The 17,316-nt window shown below is 43.6% G+C and overlaps 2 protein-coding genes across 19 annotated transcripts in view; both read right to left on the bottom strand.

Moving 5' to 3' along the window:
• Window positions 1-81: 81 nt before the first annotated feature.
• On the bottom strand, window positions 82-9,320 carry RAPSN (receptor associated protein of the synapse). The gene is made up of 8 exons (XM_026084716.1): window positions 8,867-9,320; window positions 6,025-6,363; window positions 5,163-5,321; window positions 4,706-4,804; window positions 4,486-4,608; window positions 1,730-1,783; window positions 911-1,110; window positions 82-171 (listed from the first exon to the last, which is right to left on the bottom strand). Exons 1-8 carry the CDS (start codon window positions 9,080-9,082, stop codon window positions 99-101), a joined length of 1,263 nt encoding a protein of 420 aa, XP_025940501.1. The 5' UTR covers window positions 9,083-9,320; the 3' UTR covers window positions 82-98.
• CELF1 (CUGBP Elav-like family member 1) overlaps window positions 6,276-17,316 on the bottom strand; it is a 54,905-nt gene continuing 43,864 nt past the window's right edge. For 15 of the 18 annotated variants that reach the window (XM_026084709.1, XM_026084711.1, XM_026084710.1 and 12 more), the window contains one exon: window positions 13,709-16,712. The gene's annotated coding sequence lies outside the window, so the exon portion shown is untranslated. Of the gene's footprint in view, window positions 6,364-9,241; window positions 9,331-9,597; window positions 10,637-13,708; window positions 16,713-17,316 lie in introns of those variants that run through there. The other 3 variants (XM_026084696.1, XM_026084697.1, XM_026084698.1) reach the window with 3 other exon arrangements.

Genomic DNA, 17,316 nt, shown 5'->3' with positions numbered 1-17,316 from the left:
AGTCCCGATACAGAGCAGCGCGAGGCGGGGGGGCCCGCCGGGAGGCGCCAGGCCCCGCCCGGGGGCTGCGGCGGGCGCGGCCGGGCCCCGCCGGCGGGTCACACGTAGCCCGGCTTCAGCGACGAGCGGCGGCAGTTGGGGCAGCCCCGCGTCCCCTTGGTCTGGAGGCACCTGCAAAGCAAGAAGGCCATTTCGCAGGCGGCCCCGGGGCGGGGGGAGCGCGACACCCGCCCGCTCTGGTGTGCCCGGGTCCCCTGGGTGTTAACTACAAAGCCATGAAAAGGCTCCCCTCATTCCTGGGCAAAGATCAGTCTTTTCCACCCCCTTCCTGGAAGCGTTTCAACAAGTTCACCTACAGAAAGGAAACAGTGCTGCTTTCCTTTACTGCTGGAAAGAAAGCCATGGCTGCCTAGGTGTTTAATCCTAATTTTGGTGTCAGCCTAAGGTGTATTTTTAAGTGCGTAATTTCTTAGTTTTCAGTGTTAATTCTTTTGTTATACTTGTGTCATTTCTCCTAACAGTAGAATGATGTACAGCTAACTTACTCCTTCATGACAGCATTACAGTAACAGACTGAACACCATATTCAGTTCAGAAACAGAGATTAGGGGGTGTTCAGGCAGGGGAAAAAGAAAAAAAAAAAAGCCAAATCACCCCTGGGGCTGTAGAATTGATTCCCCAAGAGAAATTAAAGGAGATAAGAATTTGAATGGGGCTAAGCACCTACAAGGCAAGGATTCTGGCTGAATCACCATGAGATTCAAGACACACTGCAGTGGGATCCTGTGGGGCGTAGGTAAGCAGGATAAAGACCATCTGTAAAGCTGTCCTACTCTGGATATGAATAAATAGCTCACTTTCCTGTGACTAATGTCTTGACAAGGACCCCTGTGTAGTTCCAGCTCATTACTTTAAATGGAAGAAGTGGGAGCAAGGCAGTGCCTGGAGCTGGTTGTTCTTCTCCCCGATGGACTCTCCACACATGCCGCAGTACAGCTCCATCTCCTCCACGCATTCGTGGAACTTCACTACATGGTCGCGCAACTCTCGCTGCTGCCCCTTTGTACGATAGATCCTTTCACACAGGCAGTGGAGCTTCAGCAGGCCAAGCTGCGCATAAAGGACAGAAACAGGAGTAGAGAGCACTACCAGAAGTCTCCTACAGCCCCATCAGCCAGCTAGAGAACCATCAGCATAGAAAGCTGTCCAAGGGACAGGATCAGTCATAAGGACGTTTAGTATCTGAGTACTTTCTGCCATTAACAGCTCTTCTCTCTATCACACAAGGGGATCCCAGATTTGAGGCACTCTGCAGCTTTTTCATCCAGATGGCATTCCTCAGCCATCCCTGAGAAACACAGCACTTCACTGTCCTTGGCTTCCAGCCAGCACACAAGTTCAGATGCTGCTCAGGCCAATGATATTTTCCAAGAAAGAGACCCCTAATCCTCTAGCTCTCTGGTTGTTTCGTGCCCCATTTTTACTGCTCCCATTCCCATTTGTTTATYTCACTTTGACTCCTCCCTCACTTTTGAGACTTGCACACTGATCATCACCTGTGCAACTCCCCACAACTAAACACTTCACAATAAAACAAGTCCCAGGCACCAACTGGTTAATATGGACAAGGTGACAAGCAATAACAAGTCTGAATACTTTAACACTTGTCTTCTCAAGTTGCCTGAGAGAAGACTATGGACACTGCTGAAGAGAAGCTACGGGATCCTACCTTGTTCCCCAGTCCCTCTGCCAGCTCCTGTGCCTTTTCAATGCTTTCCAGAGCCTGTGAATGGAGAGCACGCATTATCAGTTCTTAGTCTGATATATCAAAAACAGACTCGTATGAATAACATGATGGGACTCAAAAGGAGGAGGAAGAGGTACAGAGTGGCATTTGGATAAACAAGCATCCCTGCAGCTCTGGAGATTAAGATAGCTCTCTGGCAGGTATTCCCCCACACAAGCTCATCCGTAAGAAAAGCTTGGTTTCTGAAAGATCACAAATCTTTCAGAAAATAGAGCTACATTTCTATTCCAGCCACACAACACAAAGTCAGGGTATGATATTGGCAGAGGCTGGTATTTCCAAACAGGGAGGATACAGGCTTATTTAAACTCAACTGCACATGGTCATCAGGGTTGGGATGAAGCACAAGCAAAGCAAACATTGTTCCCTTCCCACCCTACAGGCTCAGCAATCTTTGGGCAACTTCAGTTCCAATTTTACTTGTACAAGAGGGGAAGAGAGGGATCATCAGCACTATCAATACACCATGTTCTTCTATTTTGTTCTACTGTTCATATGTCCACTTTGTCCTACTTATGCACAGTGTAATGTAGGACTGTGTTGCTATCAATCTTTTTCAATCTGAAGGAAAAGTATTTGGTGTAGCAGCTGTTATACCAAATGAGTCCCTACTCTCCCCTAGATGTGACAGTATTTCTTAGTGTTCTGATAATCAGTCTCTGCTTTCCAGAGCTATTGAGACCTGCTTCAGGTTTGTCTGAGGGGAAGAAGTCATCTCACCTGTGACACAGTATTTTCAGGAGGTACATTATAAAATTTCCACCCTGTAATTTGGCATTACTACTATACTGTGAGAAGAGGACCAGATGGGATGGAAGAATGTGCTCTGAATGCAGCAGAGATGGCATTAGACCTGTGGTGGCAGCAACAGCCTGGGATAAGGAACTTTCAGTTCCTACTTTCTTGTTCTGTAAGGTAGAGGACAGAACAGGACAGAGAGCTGTGGCAAGGAAGGGCGACTGTGTGCTGGAAAACCCTGAAATTAAAGACTGGGAATAGGATCAAAGTGATGCAAGAAGCATGTGGGGTTGGGGAAGAGATGTAAAGTCCAGGGGATGGTTTTTCTGAGACAAGAAAGTGAGGACTGCACACAGTTTGGGCAAGCAGGCTGTGACAGGAGACTGGGAGGAACTGGGATGGTATTGATTACACAAACTGAATGGAACTGAAAGAAAATTGGGACTGGCCAAGGAAACTTGGAAGACTTAGGAGGCTAGGACAAAAATGCAATCTGCAAGTGGAAAGCTACCAAAGTGCTTTATTAGGTAACTAATATTGGGATGAGTAGCATGAGAAATGGAAATTGGGACTGGCAAGTTGAGGAACAGACTTGGGCAAGTGCTCAGGGCTCTGACATTTGAGGAGGTTACATTTGCAATAATGTGAGTAAGAGTCCTTGACTACCAGGGCAGACTTTCCTCTGATGCCTGGACAGAACCCCAGATTCACCTGCTCATTCCCTTCTTTTGTGGGCTTTGGTGAAATTAGGACTCTCTGCAAAGCTCTCAGCAGGCTCTCACAGATGAGAATCACTTGTGATATGTGAGGCTGGCAATGGCTAGAGATGGAATCAGTGGACCTAGGAGGTAGGTGAGCGCTCTGAGATGGTACAGAATATTCTCTTTAGAGGCCTACCTGCTGTGTCTTGCCCCATTGTTTTGAATATTAGATATGAGGCCGGGAAGGAATTCCACTAAGCAAAGTTTCTAAGTCACAGTTCCTTCTTCCAAAGCAAACGTAGTGTTTACTTGCTGGGATTGTGAGGTTTATCTCACCCAACTGACTCACTGTTGTAGGGCACTCAGATGTTGGCAGCACCTTGAGTTTGTCTTTTCTGACAGGCACATACTTGATTTTCTACGAACTGAGATGTTTTGTTTTAGCTAAAATTCTTTGTGTCTAATATAAGTGATTAGAGTTAAACTTCAGTGCCTCTGTGCCCAAAACAGTATCCTGATGTGGCACCACGCAGTCATTCCAGGCTGCTATGCACTAGGCTCAAGGCTAATTTTTGAGCATCTCATTCTGCAGCTCCAATAATGTTCCTGCAGTGCAATCTGCTGCATCTAGTGCAATCTAGATTTTAAGACACTCATGCACTGCCTAAAGCATTTTCAAAATAAGTAACTTCACTCCTTTGTACTGTATCAACCTGTTGCCTATTCCCAAATGATTTTCTGTTCTCATTTCTGTTTCACATCACAGTTTAAATACCTTTGAAGTTTCTCTAGGAATTTGATGCCATGTCTTTTTGCAAAGCACGTGGTGGAGCCATAGAGCTGTCTTATCATTGTTACCACGCTAATGAGCTTAGTTGTATAGCTAAAAGGTAGGTAGCAGAATCTATTTTGGAGCATAAGTATAAGCTGATTGTCTACAGCTGCAGGAGGAGACTTCCTTCCTCCCATTACTGGCTTCTCGGTGTAGTGTTTAAAGCCTTCAGGACTGACTAATGAAACAGTTCTGTAGGTTACCAATCTGACCCAGAATGGGATGTTCATACTGTTAGTAACAGAGTCCTCGCTGAGAGGGACCATTCAGAGAAATGTCACTGTGCAAGTAACAGACCCTGTTGGGTACCCCAACAAAGGGGTATAGGACTCTACTGCACTTTGATGGGCATACAGCTCAGAAAGAGACTGCATGCCCTAGTCATGCAGAAATAGCTTGCAACTGACCTTGTCCAACTCCTTCCGGATCATCCAGCATTTAGTGACTCCTAGCAGCACCTGGATATGTCCCAGGCGGTTTCCAATCTCTGTCATGATGCTCATGGAGGAATCATACCGAGGAAAGGCTGTCTGCAGAAGCAGGGAGGAAAACACACATTTTGCCAGGGCCTGCTTTTCATACCTTCTTGCCATCCCCTGTGTCCTTCCTGGCAGAAAGGAGCTGTACCTGCACGTCTTTGCGACTGCGATGGATATCAGCAAAGCAGAGCAGACACAGCGCCTGCAGAGGCCGGTCCCCATGCTGCAGGGCAATCTTCATGGACTCCTGAAAGAAATCATCTTTGGTCAGTAAAAGAGCTTGCTCCTGGTCCAGAACAAAGAGGAGCTGGGACTGAAGGCCTTAAGTGCTCCAGCCAGAGAAGGGTCAGCTCCAGAGAAATACCACAGTCTCTTTAAAGGAAGTGAAGTCTTGTTCACAGGCTCTCGACCAGAGGGCATTTATAGGCCCAAACTTTTGAGACGCCCTGGACTACTGAAACCGCAGCTCTAGGACTGGGAGGCAGCAGGAACATCTAGAGTCAAGTGAGCATGCCATGGTATCCCTCTTCCTCCCAGCCCTGTCCTCTAGGTAAGATCCCTTTGCAGAGACCTCTGACAGCTCTGCATCTGCCTGCACCCTATACCTCACAGCAGTCCATAGCATCTGCCAAGCGCCCCAGCTTCCGATAGGCCACGGCCATATGGTATTGGCTCATTGCACGGTACTTCAAGCTCCAGCCCTTTCCATAATCATTCACCAGCTCAGCTGCTTTACATGGGAAGAACAAGGCTTTCTCATAGTCCTGTAAAGCAGACAGACAGTAGTTACAGCAAAAGTGAGCAGCTAAAAAAAAATGGGTGACCACTGAACGTTTTCGATTTACTAACACTGCAACAGCTAGCAGCTTTCTGTACACCTCTCAACCCCTGCCCTCCTTCCTCCATGTGCCCTAGTCTCAGTATTAACATGCACATCAAACTGTGGAAGGTGGAATTGCTATATGCTGAATTCATGTTATTCAGTGGGTTCAGGACACTGAGGCACAACAACTGACATTTATGCAGTATGTTGTAAGCTTTACACAGCAGGAATGATATACCCTGCTCTACAACCACAGACTAAAACGTTCTCTGCTCTTGCATCATCTCTGCTTTCAGCATCTACACAGAGTCCTCATGTTTTCCATATGGGTAGTCAGGATCTCTCAGAGGCTGGTTATTCATTATGGCAGGAAATAGGAAGAAAATTATGGCCTCACCAAATCTGCAGTAAGTAATAGCATAATGTATTTTCACTTTTAAGCATCTTTCTGTGTTAGAAGTTTTACTCTAGAAAGAAATCTTATTTTACAATAAGCACATAAAACTAATAAAAATATCCCAAACCATTCTCGAGTTACATGAGACTGCAAAAATGAAAAAGCCCTCATCTTTTTTTATTCTCCACCTTTCCTGAATCTGAGAGACAATCACCCTCCTGCCCTCCCTCCCCTTGGGTTACTGCACCTTTAGCTGGGCGTAGAAGTTTCCCAGGCTGCAGCAGACGCGACACTCCAGCATCTTGTCATCGTTGTTGTGCGCATAGCGCAAAGCTTTCTCAAAGCACTCCAAAGCCTTCTGGAAAATGCTGAGGCCCAAGAAGGCATTGCCCATGCTGAGGCTCACCTGGCCGTTCAGCTGCAGGCTCACGGTGGTGCCCTGCATATTCAGGCATGTCTTACAGTACGAGATTGTTTTCTGGAATTCACAGAGCTTCTCATTGCTGCGAGCCAGGTTTAGGTAGCTCTCTGTAAGGTAATCCGGGTCTTCCAGCTCCCGTGCTGTGTCAATCTGTACCACTGCAAACTTTAAGTAGAAAAGAAAGTGTTTATAAAAAGCATATAATTTATTTAAACACAGCCCAAACATCCACAGAGGGGCACTGTCGTGGAGAAGAGGCTCATCTCTGAGCAGGGCACAGAAGTCCAGCAGCAGGGACTGAGAAGCAGTTATCTGGTGGTTTAAAAGGTGTATGAGTAGTCTGGAGAAACCTCTCTCTCTCTCTCCCCACAGAGCCTCTTGGGCAAGGAAGATGAAGTAGGCTGGCAGTTAGTGGAAAAAAGCTGTTAAATGGCCCTAAAGAGAATGTGAGGCAGCAAACATTTGGCACAATCCAGCTCAGTTCTCTTACACTCAATTTAATTTATTCAATTTTCTATGGAATTCTTAAAATATTACTTAGAAGTACTCTATTAATAAGGAAATGATAACAAGTGGCTTCATTAAACAATTTTATAACCACCAAATTGCCACTTAGTTGTCATGACAGTTTTTGCTCTACAGCCATCAGGATTCACTGCATACTGTTCTCTTAGATGATTTGAAGTCTTTTTATTTAGACTGCAAACTCTTCTGGGCAGGGATTCTCTTCTGTGTTTTGTGATGAACCAAGCACACTGCTAGGTTGAATTAGTACCAGTAGTGATAGTAAATATTTAGCAATTGTCTCAGTATGTAAATCTGTTAGCGATAACAGTTTGATTTACTGATAGCAGTTCCCAAGGTCACCAATTGCCTCCTTTTTTGCACGATGGTACCACACAGTTTAAGCTATTAGAACATTTTCCACAAAATTAAAAAAAAAACCCTAATTGCTTGTGTTTTGGTATATTTGTTCACCCTTTTCTTAGCACTTTAGGAAAGCTGCTATGTGAACTCAGTGCTGTGTATTAGCTTATGCTTCTCCACGTTCCCTTACCTTTTTACAAGTTCTTCATTACTTCCCAATTGCCACAGGCTCCTTTCTTGCTGTGAAGTAATTTTTCTCTCCAAAAGAGATTGAGCATCCTAACCCTTCTTAAATCACAGTTAATTTCATACCTCTAATTCACAGACTCTTTCTCTCTCTCTCCAATTCTTATTTTCTCTCCCAATGATTTACTGTTAAAGTTCTCCTTCACATTTGCTTGCACACTGTAAAATCTTCAGTTTCATTGAAGCTGCTTTTCCTTCCCAACACTAGGAGGAACTGAAATTCACCTACTCTGATCCTGCTTCCTGTTCTCTTCTCAGGTGACAGATGAAGGTTTAGGTCTACTGGGCCCATTCCTTTGCCTGCTTCATGTTCTCATGAAGCCTTCGATTTTTTCTTCAGGTAGTCACATCTTACCTTCTCTCTTCCCTAATCAGTTTGTTTTTTTCTGCCACCACCTAATCCCACATCTCTTCTCAGAATCTTGTTTTTCTTCAAATGTTTTCCAAGTGCATTCAGACTCCTCTTCTTCCCTGTAAGTATCTGCTTTGAAGATGGGGCTTTGACACATACATTGGTTTACTAGTAAGATGTGCCCCCCCGCCAAGTGCTAGAAGGAGGTACCTACAACCTTTCAATACGAGATGCGGGTACCCCCTACGCTTTTTTTGTGCTGAAGTGCTGAACAATTACCAGTCTAGTAAAAGGCAACCGAAAACCACAGGACAAGAATATCAAGGCCCTCTAGTAAGACCCTATTTCAGGCTGAGATAGTTTCTTAAAACTACTACATCTGCTTGCTCTGCCTTCCAGATTCTTGAGTCACCATCTCAAACATTGCCTGCTACTGTATGCAACCTGTCATTTCTCAGATCCATTCATTATCTTTTTATTTAATCAAATACATTTATCTTCATACTCTTGAAGTTTAGCTTCAGCTTCTTTTTGCCACTCTCTCATCAAGCCCCTCATCTTCCTTTCTTCTATGCTGTCCTGACAACTGGGAATCCCTCTCTGATCTCATCTGTCATGCCCCTCTTGCAATATGTCTCTCAGAAAAAAAAAACAAAAAACCCCCCATCCTTTTCCCTCTTTCTCCTTTTAATCACTCTGATACAAAGAAATAATTATAATAAAAAGCAATGTAAAATCTATATTAGATATCAAACAGCAGTTGAACAACAAGATATCAGACATGTCTCAACGTTGCTGCTTGTTCTACAGAATACTCCTGGAAATCTCTTTTTACAGTGGTGTATACACTGTAAACATCTTTCAGTGGGACAGAGGCCCTGTTTTCATATCTCTCTGTGAAGCTAGATCAGATGGTGCATGTGTGTGGGGGAATAAATCAATGACAGTCCCCATGATTAACTGGAGAACTTGATTAACCTGGGAAACCTGAAGGACCAGAGCCATTGAAAAGTAGCATTCTGTGTATCTTGGAGCCTGGACCTATTGGTCACCACACTGATTAAGGCAGCCCACCATATGTACCAAGCTCGTGGTACGTCTTACTATATTGCAAAATACAAACCCTGCTCTCCCATTCTAATCTCCAGCCACTCTCCACAGTGGGTGTGACACAATAGCATGCATTCATCTCAATTGCCTTACCTTCAGCATATCTTTGTATCTGCCCATCTCTGCATGAGCAGTGATGAGACAACCCAAAACCCGAAACCTGCCAGCAGAATCCGCAGACTTCTCCAAAACCCTCATCCAGACTTGCAGGGCCTTTTCGGTATGATTAGACTGGTAGAGATGGAGTCCTTTCTCTATCTGCTGCTTTGTCTGGTCCTGACCCATCTCCTCTGCATTAAAAAGCCTCATACACTAACCTTCAAGGACAGCACAAAAGAAGTGCCTGAGAGAGAACACAACATAAAGTGCCCTAATAGAGGAGGGCAGGTTGTGTGCTCAGAAGGCTTGGAGCCATAAAATCCCAGCCATGTCAGGGTGCTGGAGCTGTGGCAGGCAATGGCAAGAGGGGCTTGCTCAGCACAGAAGACAGAATCCCAAATCCACTAGGCAAATGTTTTGCTCGCTAAGACTCCATCAGCGCGTTTGCCTTGCCAATCCTGTAAACAAAGAGGAAAAGCACAACAGAGAGAGAAAGAGAAAAATCACCAGTGACTGGAGTGAAACTCAATCTGAGCAGCCACTGCTGGGCTCCCCCGCATTGGCTACAGCTGCGCCCGCCAGTCCAGCTCACATGGCTCCCAGGAATGCTGGTCAGGCTTCCCAAGGTCATGGCGAGCCAACTGCCTACCCTGGCCTGCCACTATGCAGCTTATAAATACTCCAGGGAGAGACAATCAGCTGCAGTCACAGGGATGTCTCAGTTGTCTCTTTTTCCTCTTTCTCACTAATCATCCCTCCTTAACAAGCACTGATGGTGGTGGTGGGCTAGCCTGGGACACAGCAGCCCCAGCTAAGATAGCAACTTTGAGAACAACGAATGCCTTAAAAAGGAGAGAATGAATTGAAAGCTCCAGCACATACACACGTGCAGTATTATACTTGCGACAATGTGTCTGATATCTTGCCAGGCACAAAATTCAGCCTCCCCTTTGAGGAGCTCAGCAGGCAATATGGACTGTTTCTGTGGTCCGGGTCAGCTCTGTCACAGATTTGCTGCAAAAAAGCCACTGACTCCTTAACTTCTCAGGGACGATGAGAAGCTAATCACAGTGAAAACTGCTCCTGAGGGATGGTTGCTCACTGCCACTGGACATCTGTGATCGTTCTCTGAGAATTATCAGTTGGAGCTGTCAAAGGAACTGTCAAAGCTCTGCACTCAGAACTTACTGATCTTTTATGACAAATTATAATAATGAGCCAAAGCAACAAGTTTCTGCATCTTCTGACTGCAGAAAAGGCTTGTTGGACCAATTAGAAAATAGCTTTAAAACTTGCCCACACATCTTTGAAAGAGTAGAAGGTAGACTGGTTACTCCAGGAATCAGGTTTCATACTTCCTTTATGTGCTGCATTTTTAATAGGCCTTGCCTTGATTGTCTATACATTTATTCTGTCCTTTGCAAGAAGAGATACTGAACTTGAGGGGAGAAAAAAAAAAAAGGTGCCTCATGAAAGTCTAACATTTTTCAGAAATAGAAGTCCCAGACATAGGTTTTGGGTTCCTTTTCACAGGCCAAATAGAAAAGAAACAGCAGTTCACAGAATTAACAACAGGCCCATATGCAGAAGCAGGCATGTCTCCAGCCAAAGCCCTCCTCCTGCATGAATTCAGTGGTAGCTCTTCCCAAGCAAACATAACAGCTGATGGAATCATCTCACAAGCCACAAACTGGACCATTCTGGCCTGGGTCATGGCCGCTTAAAGCAACACAAATCCAAGGGAGCCTTCCTTAGGTAGCATCCCTACAAAAAAACAGAAGACTGCAAGAAACAAAAGAATAAGGAACCACAACCTTCCCAGAGGCTTCACATAACATTCATTTTCTTAAGAGATACCATCCACAGTTTTTTCCAAAGTTTCCCTAGAAGAGTTTTTAAACGGTAAAAAAATTGTACTGCAGTCAGGCTTATTCTCTTTTGTGAGCTTGTATCTCCCATCTATGATATCTGTTACTTAATTTAACACTGTTTTTCAGAGAGGTAATCCACTAGAAGATGTTTCAGCATAGACTCTGTGCACTTTAATACTCTGGAAATAGAAACTATCAATAAATCTATAGAAGCCTGTGAAGAAAAGTAAAGCGTTGGCACAGATAGTTAATGTACAAAGATCATTTCAGCTTACTGTTAACATTGTTACATAGATTTTAGATCTTTAGATTTTAGGGCTTTCATAAAAAGTCTGATTGAGAGCAAGAAATGGCTCTCCTCCCTGCAGTGATTGTTATATGCCCCTCTAGAGGTGGGTGGTGGGATGGGCACAAGATGCAGAAGACTGATCCTCACTGAAGGCAGTGATAATGGTATAGCCATCAGATTTCTGGATTTGGGGAAATGGAGGTTAGAGGGCCAGAGACAGCAGCCATTGGAGTCTGCTGCATAAAAGAATCAAGGAAGGAGTCAAAAAAGGGGAAACAAAATCACATCATTCCCTGCTGGGGCAGACTGCCTTGCAAAATTACTGTCCACAAGTAACTATAACTTAAACTGATCCTGATGGTTTCAGACCACTTCACCTAGACACTGCTCCCATCAATATTAATTGTCATGCATCTGTTGGTCAGACTGCACATCTTTGCCTTCTGAGTTGCACTTCATTCTCCTATGAAACAGTGCTTAGTCTCTTAGGAATCCACTCACCCACCTACCAAGATGAAAACTTATCCTAGTAAAATAAGGACTAGGAGAAACATTAAGCTCAAATCAATCATTTCCAAAGAGGAGATACATACTCTCATATGGAACATGCCAGTATAAGGCCACCCAAATAAGGAGGGGTAAATGGGTAGAATCACCCAGACACCACCTGTGCTTCTCAGGGAAGCAAAGGGCACAGCGATCAGTCTGTGGCTCAAGATCCCTCTAGTCCATATGAGATTCAAGGGTGGCTTCTATGTTAAATGACCAAGTTTCTTCTCAGGTACTGCCAATAAGTTGGCCTACAAGGTGCATGAAACACCAAATCGGGGAACATCAAATGTCATGCAAGGGAGCATATGCAGTAACACACCCAGTCACTTTCTGCCTGTGACCACTCTGAGCTCCTCTTCCTCCCCTTTGCATCCCTTAGGCTGCACGATGCATCCCTTGTGGCTCCTGGCCATATGAAGACAAGAGTACATGGCTGGTAAAGCCAGGAAGATTAGAGCCTGCAGTCCAAACAAGTAGTGAGAGAAGGAGGAGGACATAAGAGGAAAAATTTTCTCCTAAAATACTTAACATCAGGACTTAATCTACAAGTTTGTGTATTTCCTGTTGATGCTGACAAATCTGATAACTCATGTGAAATGCTGATGATTTTCAGAAATTAATAGGCTGGCTCTTGTAGTTTAATAGTCTACTGATTGGCGTTGGCCTTTCAAAGAGTAAAGTTAAAAAAAAATCTCCATAAAGTAAAAAAAGCCATCTACCCAGAGGGATCCAGTATCAGCTTCCATAACATACAACTGACACAGCTGCTGTTTACAGATCGCATGAGATGAGCCTAGCCAGCTTTGTTACACAAGCAGGAATCTTCCATCCCACATAATCCATTTTCTGATTCAATCGTTTCTCTCCATCTTTCATCCCAGACATACATGAACTGAAATCTCTCCAGCTTCCCTTCTCAACAGCTGCAAATTAACTGCAGGGATCCCAGCATGATATGCAACAGGTGACTCAGTGCCTTGCCATGCAATTGGTGCACTGCAGAGGAAGGAATGCAGCACTGAATCCTGATGCTTACAAGTGCTCTCGGATTTACAATCATGTAGGAAGTAATGGGGTGAAACAGAGTATGTCAGATAACAGGGGAAAAGGACATGGAGGAGAAACATAGCTGCCCTGAAAACACTTGCAATCTCTGAGATGCAAGTCAGCAGAAAGAAAAAGAAAGAAGATTTTTGAATTTTTATATCATTCAGAAATGTGGCAAAGTCACGTCCGTCATGGTACTTTCCCTCTGAGACAGGCAATATTGATGTCAAACTCATGGCAAATTTCTAAATGAATTATACCTATATGAATTGCCTGTACCAAATATTATTAGACAACTCATTTCATTTCAAAAGATTAACGCATCTTAGTTCTCAAAGCACAACAGATACCTTTTGCTTGTAACAAAACCTTAGCTAATAAGCCCTGAGAGATTCTAATGGGTTTTTTGAAAAATCTCATTCCATTTTGGGTTTTCCAGTGCAGTATTTCCAGGACCAGGGATGCAGATACCTTCATGCTGCAGACCAGGAGAGGTTCAGCAAGACTGGCCTTGGTCCCAGAAGAGGTAAGGAGGCAGAGGAAGGTATGAGGATCGTAGGAAGGGTATGAGCTGGTTATCTCCAAGAGTGCTCATCTAATCCCACACACCACGACACACTGGCACTGTTCAAATATAGCTCAAGTTTGGTACTATGCTAAAGTTAATTAGTCCTTGAAACACCGTGAAGCACAGTGCACTCACAGGCAAGTGGCTTCCCAGCACCAATGCTGTGAGGTTAGATATGTCTACACTTCACTCCCCAGTGTATCACGTATTTGCATTATCCAAGATCTTCTCCGTATATTGTCTAATGGAGACTTTACTGTAAAATGATACAAAATGGAGGCTAAGAAAAGCAACCAAAAATCTTTTCCATTTCTCCTCAAAGTAATGGATCACGCAGAGGTAAAAATCCAGGGCTATTTTGTGAATCCAGAACAAGTGGCATTGGAACAGAAAAGTTTAATAGCCCACAGGTAAGAAACTGGAAGACAGTTCTCCCACCTCTCTCATCTTCCCACACCTGCACCCAAAGAGAGTCTCAAGTTTAAGACGCAAAGACAACACACAACGACTCTTCTCAAACAGTTTAATAGCAAATAAACAAAGGAAGGTACCACACTTGGCATATACAAAATGACTTGTTGTCGGTGTGTCTGTGCAATTAAAACAGCTTTAAGTTGCCCTTTGGGACAAAAAGAAAAAAAAAAAACACACACAAAAGGAAGAAAATTCCTTTAACACATACTCGCTCATTCCAAACCTGTAACAAATCTTTTCATTTTTAAATCCACTACACAAACTCTGTGATCAGCTCAGAAAAGCAACACATGCTCCTCTGCTTTTTAAACCATTAAAGTAAAATCCGTAATTCTCTACAGAGTACAACACAATTTCACACAAAAAGACATTTTGTTTTGCAAATCAAAACAAGAAAAAAGGAACAGCTCAAACAAGGTAAAGAAAAGCATTTCTACGACTGAACCACGACTTCGAGTTGATTAAATCCCGTTACTGCAGAACAGACTCTACATTTGGTCATAGTGGCAATTTGTTTTCTTGTCACATTGTGAATYACTTTACATTGTTTTCTAGTAGAAAAGGCAAAAAACTGTACAAAACCCCTAGTGTTAAATACAATGTTTGTACCAATAAAAAAGCCCACAGGTTTGTCTCCAAAATGTAAATTTTCTTTTTAAATTATTCACAAAAAGCAGCCAAAAATCAGAAAGGCAGCTGCTGCTCCACTGTCTCAAATCCATTAAAACCACCACAGAACAATTAAAACAACCAAAGGAAGAAAAGCAAAGAAGAAAGGAAAGAAACATCCAACGTTTGGCATTTTGGTTTTCTTCAGATATTTTTCCACAGGTTTCCCCGAAGTTCCTTATGGAACCAAATGCGCATGTACAGAAATGTATTGGCAGTTACTCAGTACACTGCAGGGTATCAGTGCCCCCCACTGACACCCAGCCCTGTGCATTCAGACTGTGGGACTAACAGCAGCCAGCCCACAACCCTACCTCCCAAACAAACAAGTTTCTATCCTTTTCTCATCCAGCCTCGCACTCCGCTCCCAGGTATATGCACCAAATCCAAAAATGTCGGTCTTTTATAAGCAGATTAAGGACTGTCTACACAAATCTAACCAATGTCTATTGAGAATTATAGTATCCTCAGCCAACTTAGCAGCAGAATAGAGTAAATCCTTTAGCATCTTTATTATCCCAAGCACTGGATGAAAATAAGATTTCTACCCAATCAAAGAGCATTTATTTTCTCAGCAAATCCCTTTCTCCTGGGATTTCATTCCACACTATTTTCTCCTGTTAAGGCACCTACACTAGCTCACTTCTCCCTGTGACTGAAATTTCACCACAGCAAACACTCTTCCAGGTGCCTTTGTCTAGAAGCTACATCCCAGTTACTACCTGTGCACGTAGGGTATGTAGGGTAGGGGGAAGCCTGCCACCCAGAAAGCGGTAACCTGTTCTAGTTCATCCTGTGAGGCAGAAAAACTGCTTAGCTCATTACCCAATTAAAAACTAAAAACTAAAACAAAAACAAAAAAAAACACAAAAAAAACCCTTAAAAAATCTCCGTAGAGATTCCCCAGCTAAGGCCCTTGAGAAGAGAGCTGGGGATGGTACCCTGTTCAGGTAACAGCTTCAGAGGCTGTTGTATTGTGCTTGTCACTTGGGGAAAGAGCCAGCAGTTGTGTGACCAGGTTTACAAACGCTTTCTTTGGGATATTCCAAACATTTTATTTCAAGAGCTAACCTAGAGTCTTCAAGGATCCTGCCACCAAGGTCTGACTGATGGTATTAAACTGGGGCTGGACTTCACAAAAAATGTGCCCCAACTTTGATAAAATACTAGTAAAGAGTGTTTCAAAGGAGCCCTAGTTTCAGAGAATTTTGGAAACAGAAATACTGTGAAGTTGCCCCACCTTCCTGCTTCCCAACTATTCCCTTCCACCAAAACTCCTGCTACAGGAGCAGTGCAACCCAGCCCCCGGGCACCTCCTACAGCTCCAGAGATGGAACAAAGTCCAGGTGCTCTGTCAGGCAGACAGTCTAAGTGCACAGGTAGATGCCCTCAGGTGGCTTCTGATTAGACATTTGTTATACCAAAAACACCAATTTAAAAGGATACCTTTGAAACCCATTAAATTGCTCAGTTTTTGCACAAACTATAGAAAACAGAGAGGTGAAGGCGATATATACGAGGGTGTGAAGAAAACAGCAGGAAACATGCAAAACATTTCTGGGCACTATCTTTGTTTGAAAGAATAAAACAAAACCATCACATTTTGCTGAGGAGATTGTAGTTACGAAAAAACAAGCATGCTGGGGCTTAACAAAATACAACATCAACTTTGATCAAATTTTCACTGCAGACTGATAATCACACAGGGAAGAGAGAAAAAAAAAATCAGTAAGTGCCAGGGCAAAAATATAGCTACAATCAGAAAAAAGTGTAGTTCAAGTGTTCTCTGCTGATGCCACTCAAATCACGAGTTTGAACTCAAAAATACATGCTGTCTCCTCAAGCACAGAAACCAGATCAGCAAAATGTGACTAGGAAGCCTCCTGAAAGATTGAGTCACACCATACAATTGACTTTTTCTTCAAAACTGTGTTTTTAAAACTAAGCACACAGAAAAAACTAAGCCTAGAAAGTGATTGGCTGTATGTTCACAGAAATACAAATACTCCACAAGGTATGCTAGCAAGGCTGCTCTGAAGACAATTACAAAGAATCAGATTCACAAAATCAAGTGGTTATCTTACGAAGGTCTAGAAAAATAGAAATTTTTTTAATATTCAAATGCAAGTTTAAATATTCCCCTTCAGCAGTCTTTCTAGCAAAACCAATTTGGCAGCACAAAAAAAACCCAAAAACAAAAACAAAGAAAGAAACAAACATAATAAAAATACACATCAGCATCAAAGGTCAACACAAGGTCAAAGGTGAGAGTTCAAGCATCAGAGAAGCTGAAGAGACAAGGATTTGGACGATGTACTTGAACGCCACATCGACATGCTTTAGGCACAACGATGAACAAACGGCAGGAATCTAGAAAAAAAAACAAACCAGAAAGAGGGAGACCCACTGAGTTACACAGAGCAGTACATCCAAACACAGAGAGAGAGAACAAGAATGGGCACCGTACGATGAGACCTCCTGGGGAAGGGAGTCAAGAGGGAAGGGCAGCACATGCCAACGATGGACAAGTAAAAGTCGAAGTACATGAAGGACACCAAGTAAACATCAAACTGCCAGAAACCAAATGGAAGCAGAGGCCTGGATCTCCCTCTCCACAGCCAGGCTGTGGGGCACTCCACGGCCTCCTAACACACTGATTAGCATGCATTCACCTTGTTCCCTGCCCAGGGTCTCTACTAGCTCTAAGAAAAGAGCAGAGCAAGCACCCTCCCCAGGAGACTGACTCCAAAAAAAAAAAAAAAAAAGGCTCCAGGGCTAACATTTGCCCACAGAGATTAAGACCATGAGAGACAAGACAGAGGACACAAGGGATTCACAGGTGGTTTGATGGCTGAGACTTTTCTTGCATCCTAACACGGGAAGTTCTTAGGCAGTGGTAGCCCGGGAAATCCACATTCTTTCTTTCAGCTACAGCCCCTTCTCATTCCCTAGGAGCCCAGGAAACTGGGAATGG

This window comes from Apteryx rowi, unplaced genomic scaffold, assembly GCF_003343035.1.
Source record: "Apteryx rowi isolate R43461 unplaced genomic scaffold, aptRow1 scaffold_65, whole genome shotgun sequence".
Classification (NCBI taxonomy): Eukaryota; Metazoa; Chordata; class Aves; order Apterygiformes; family Apterygidae; genus Apteryx; species Apteryx rowi.
This window is presented reverse-complemented; position numbering and strand designations above follow the sequence as displayed.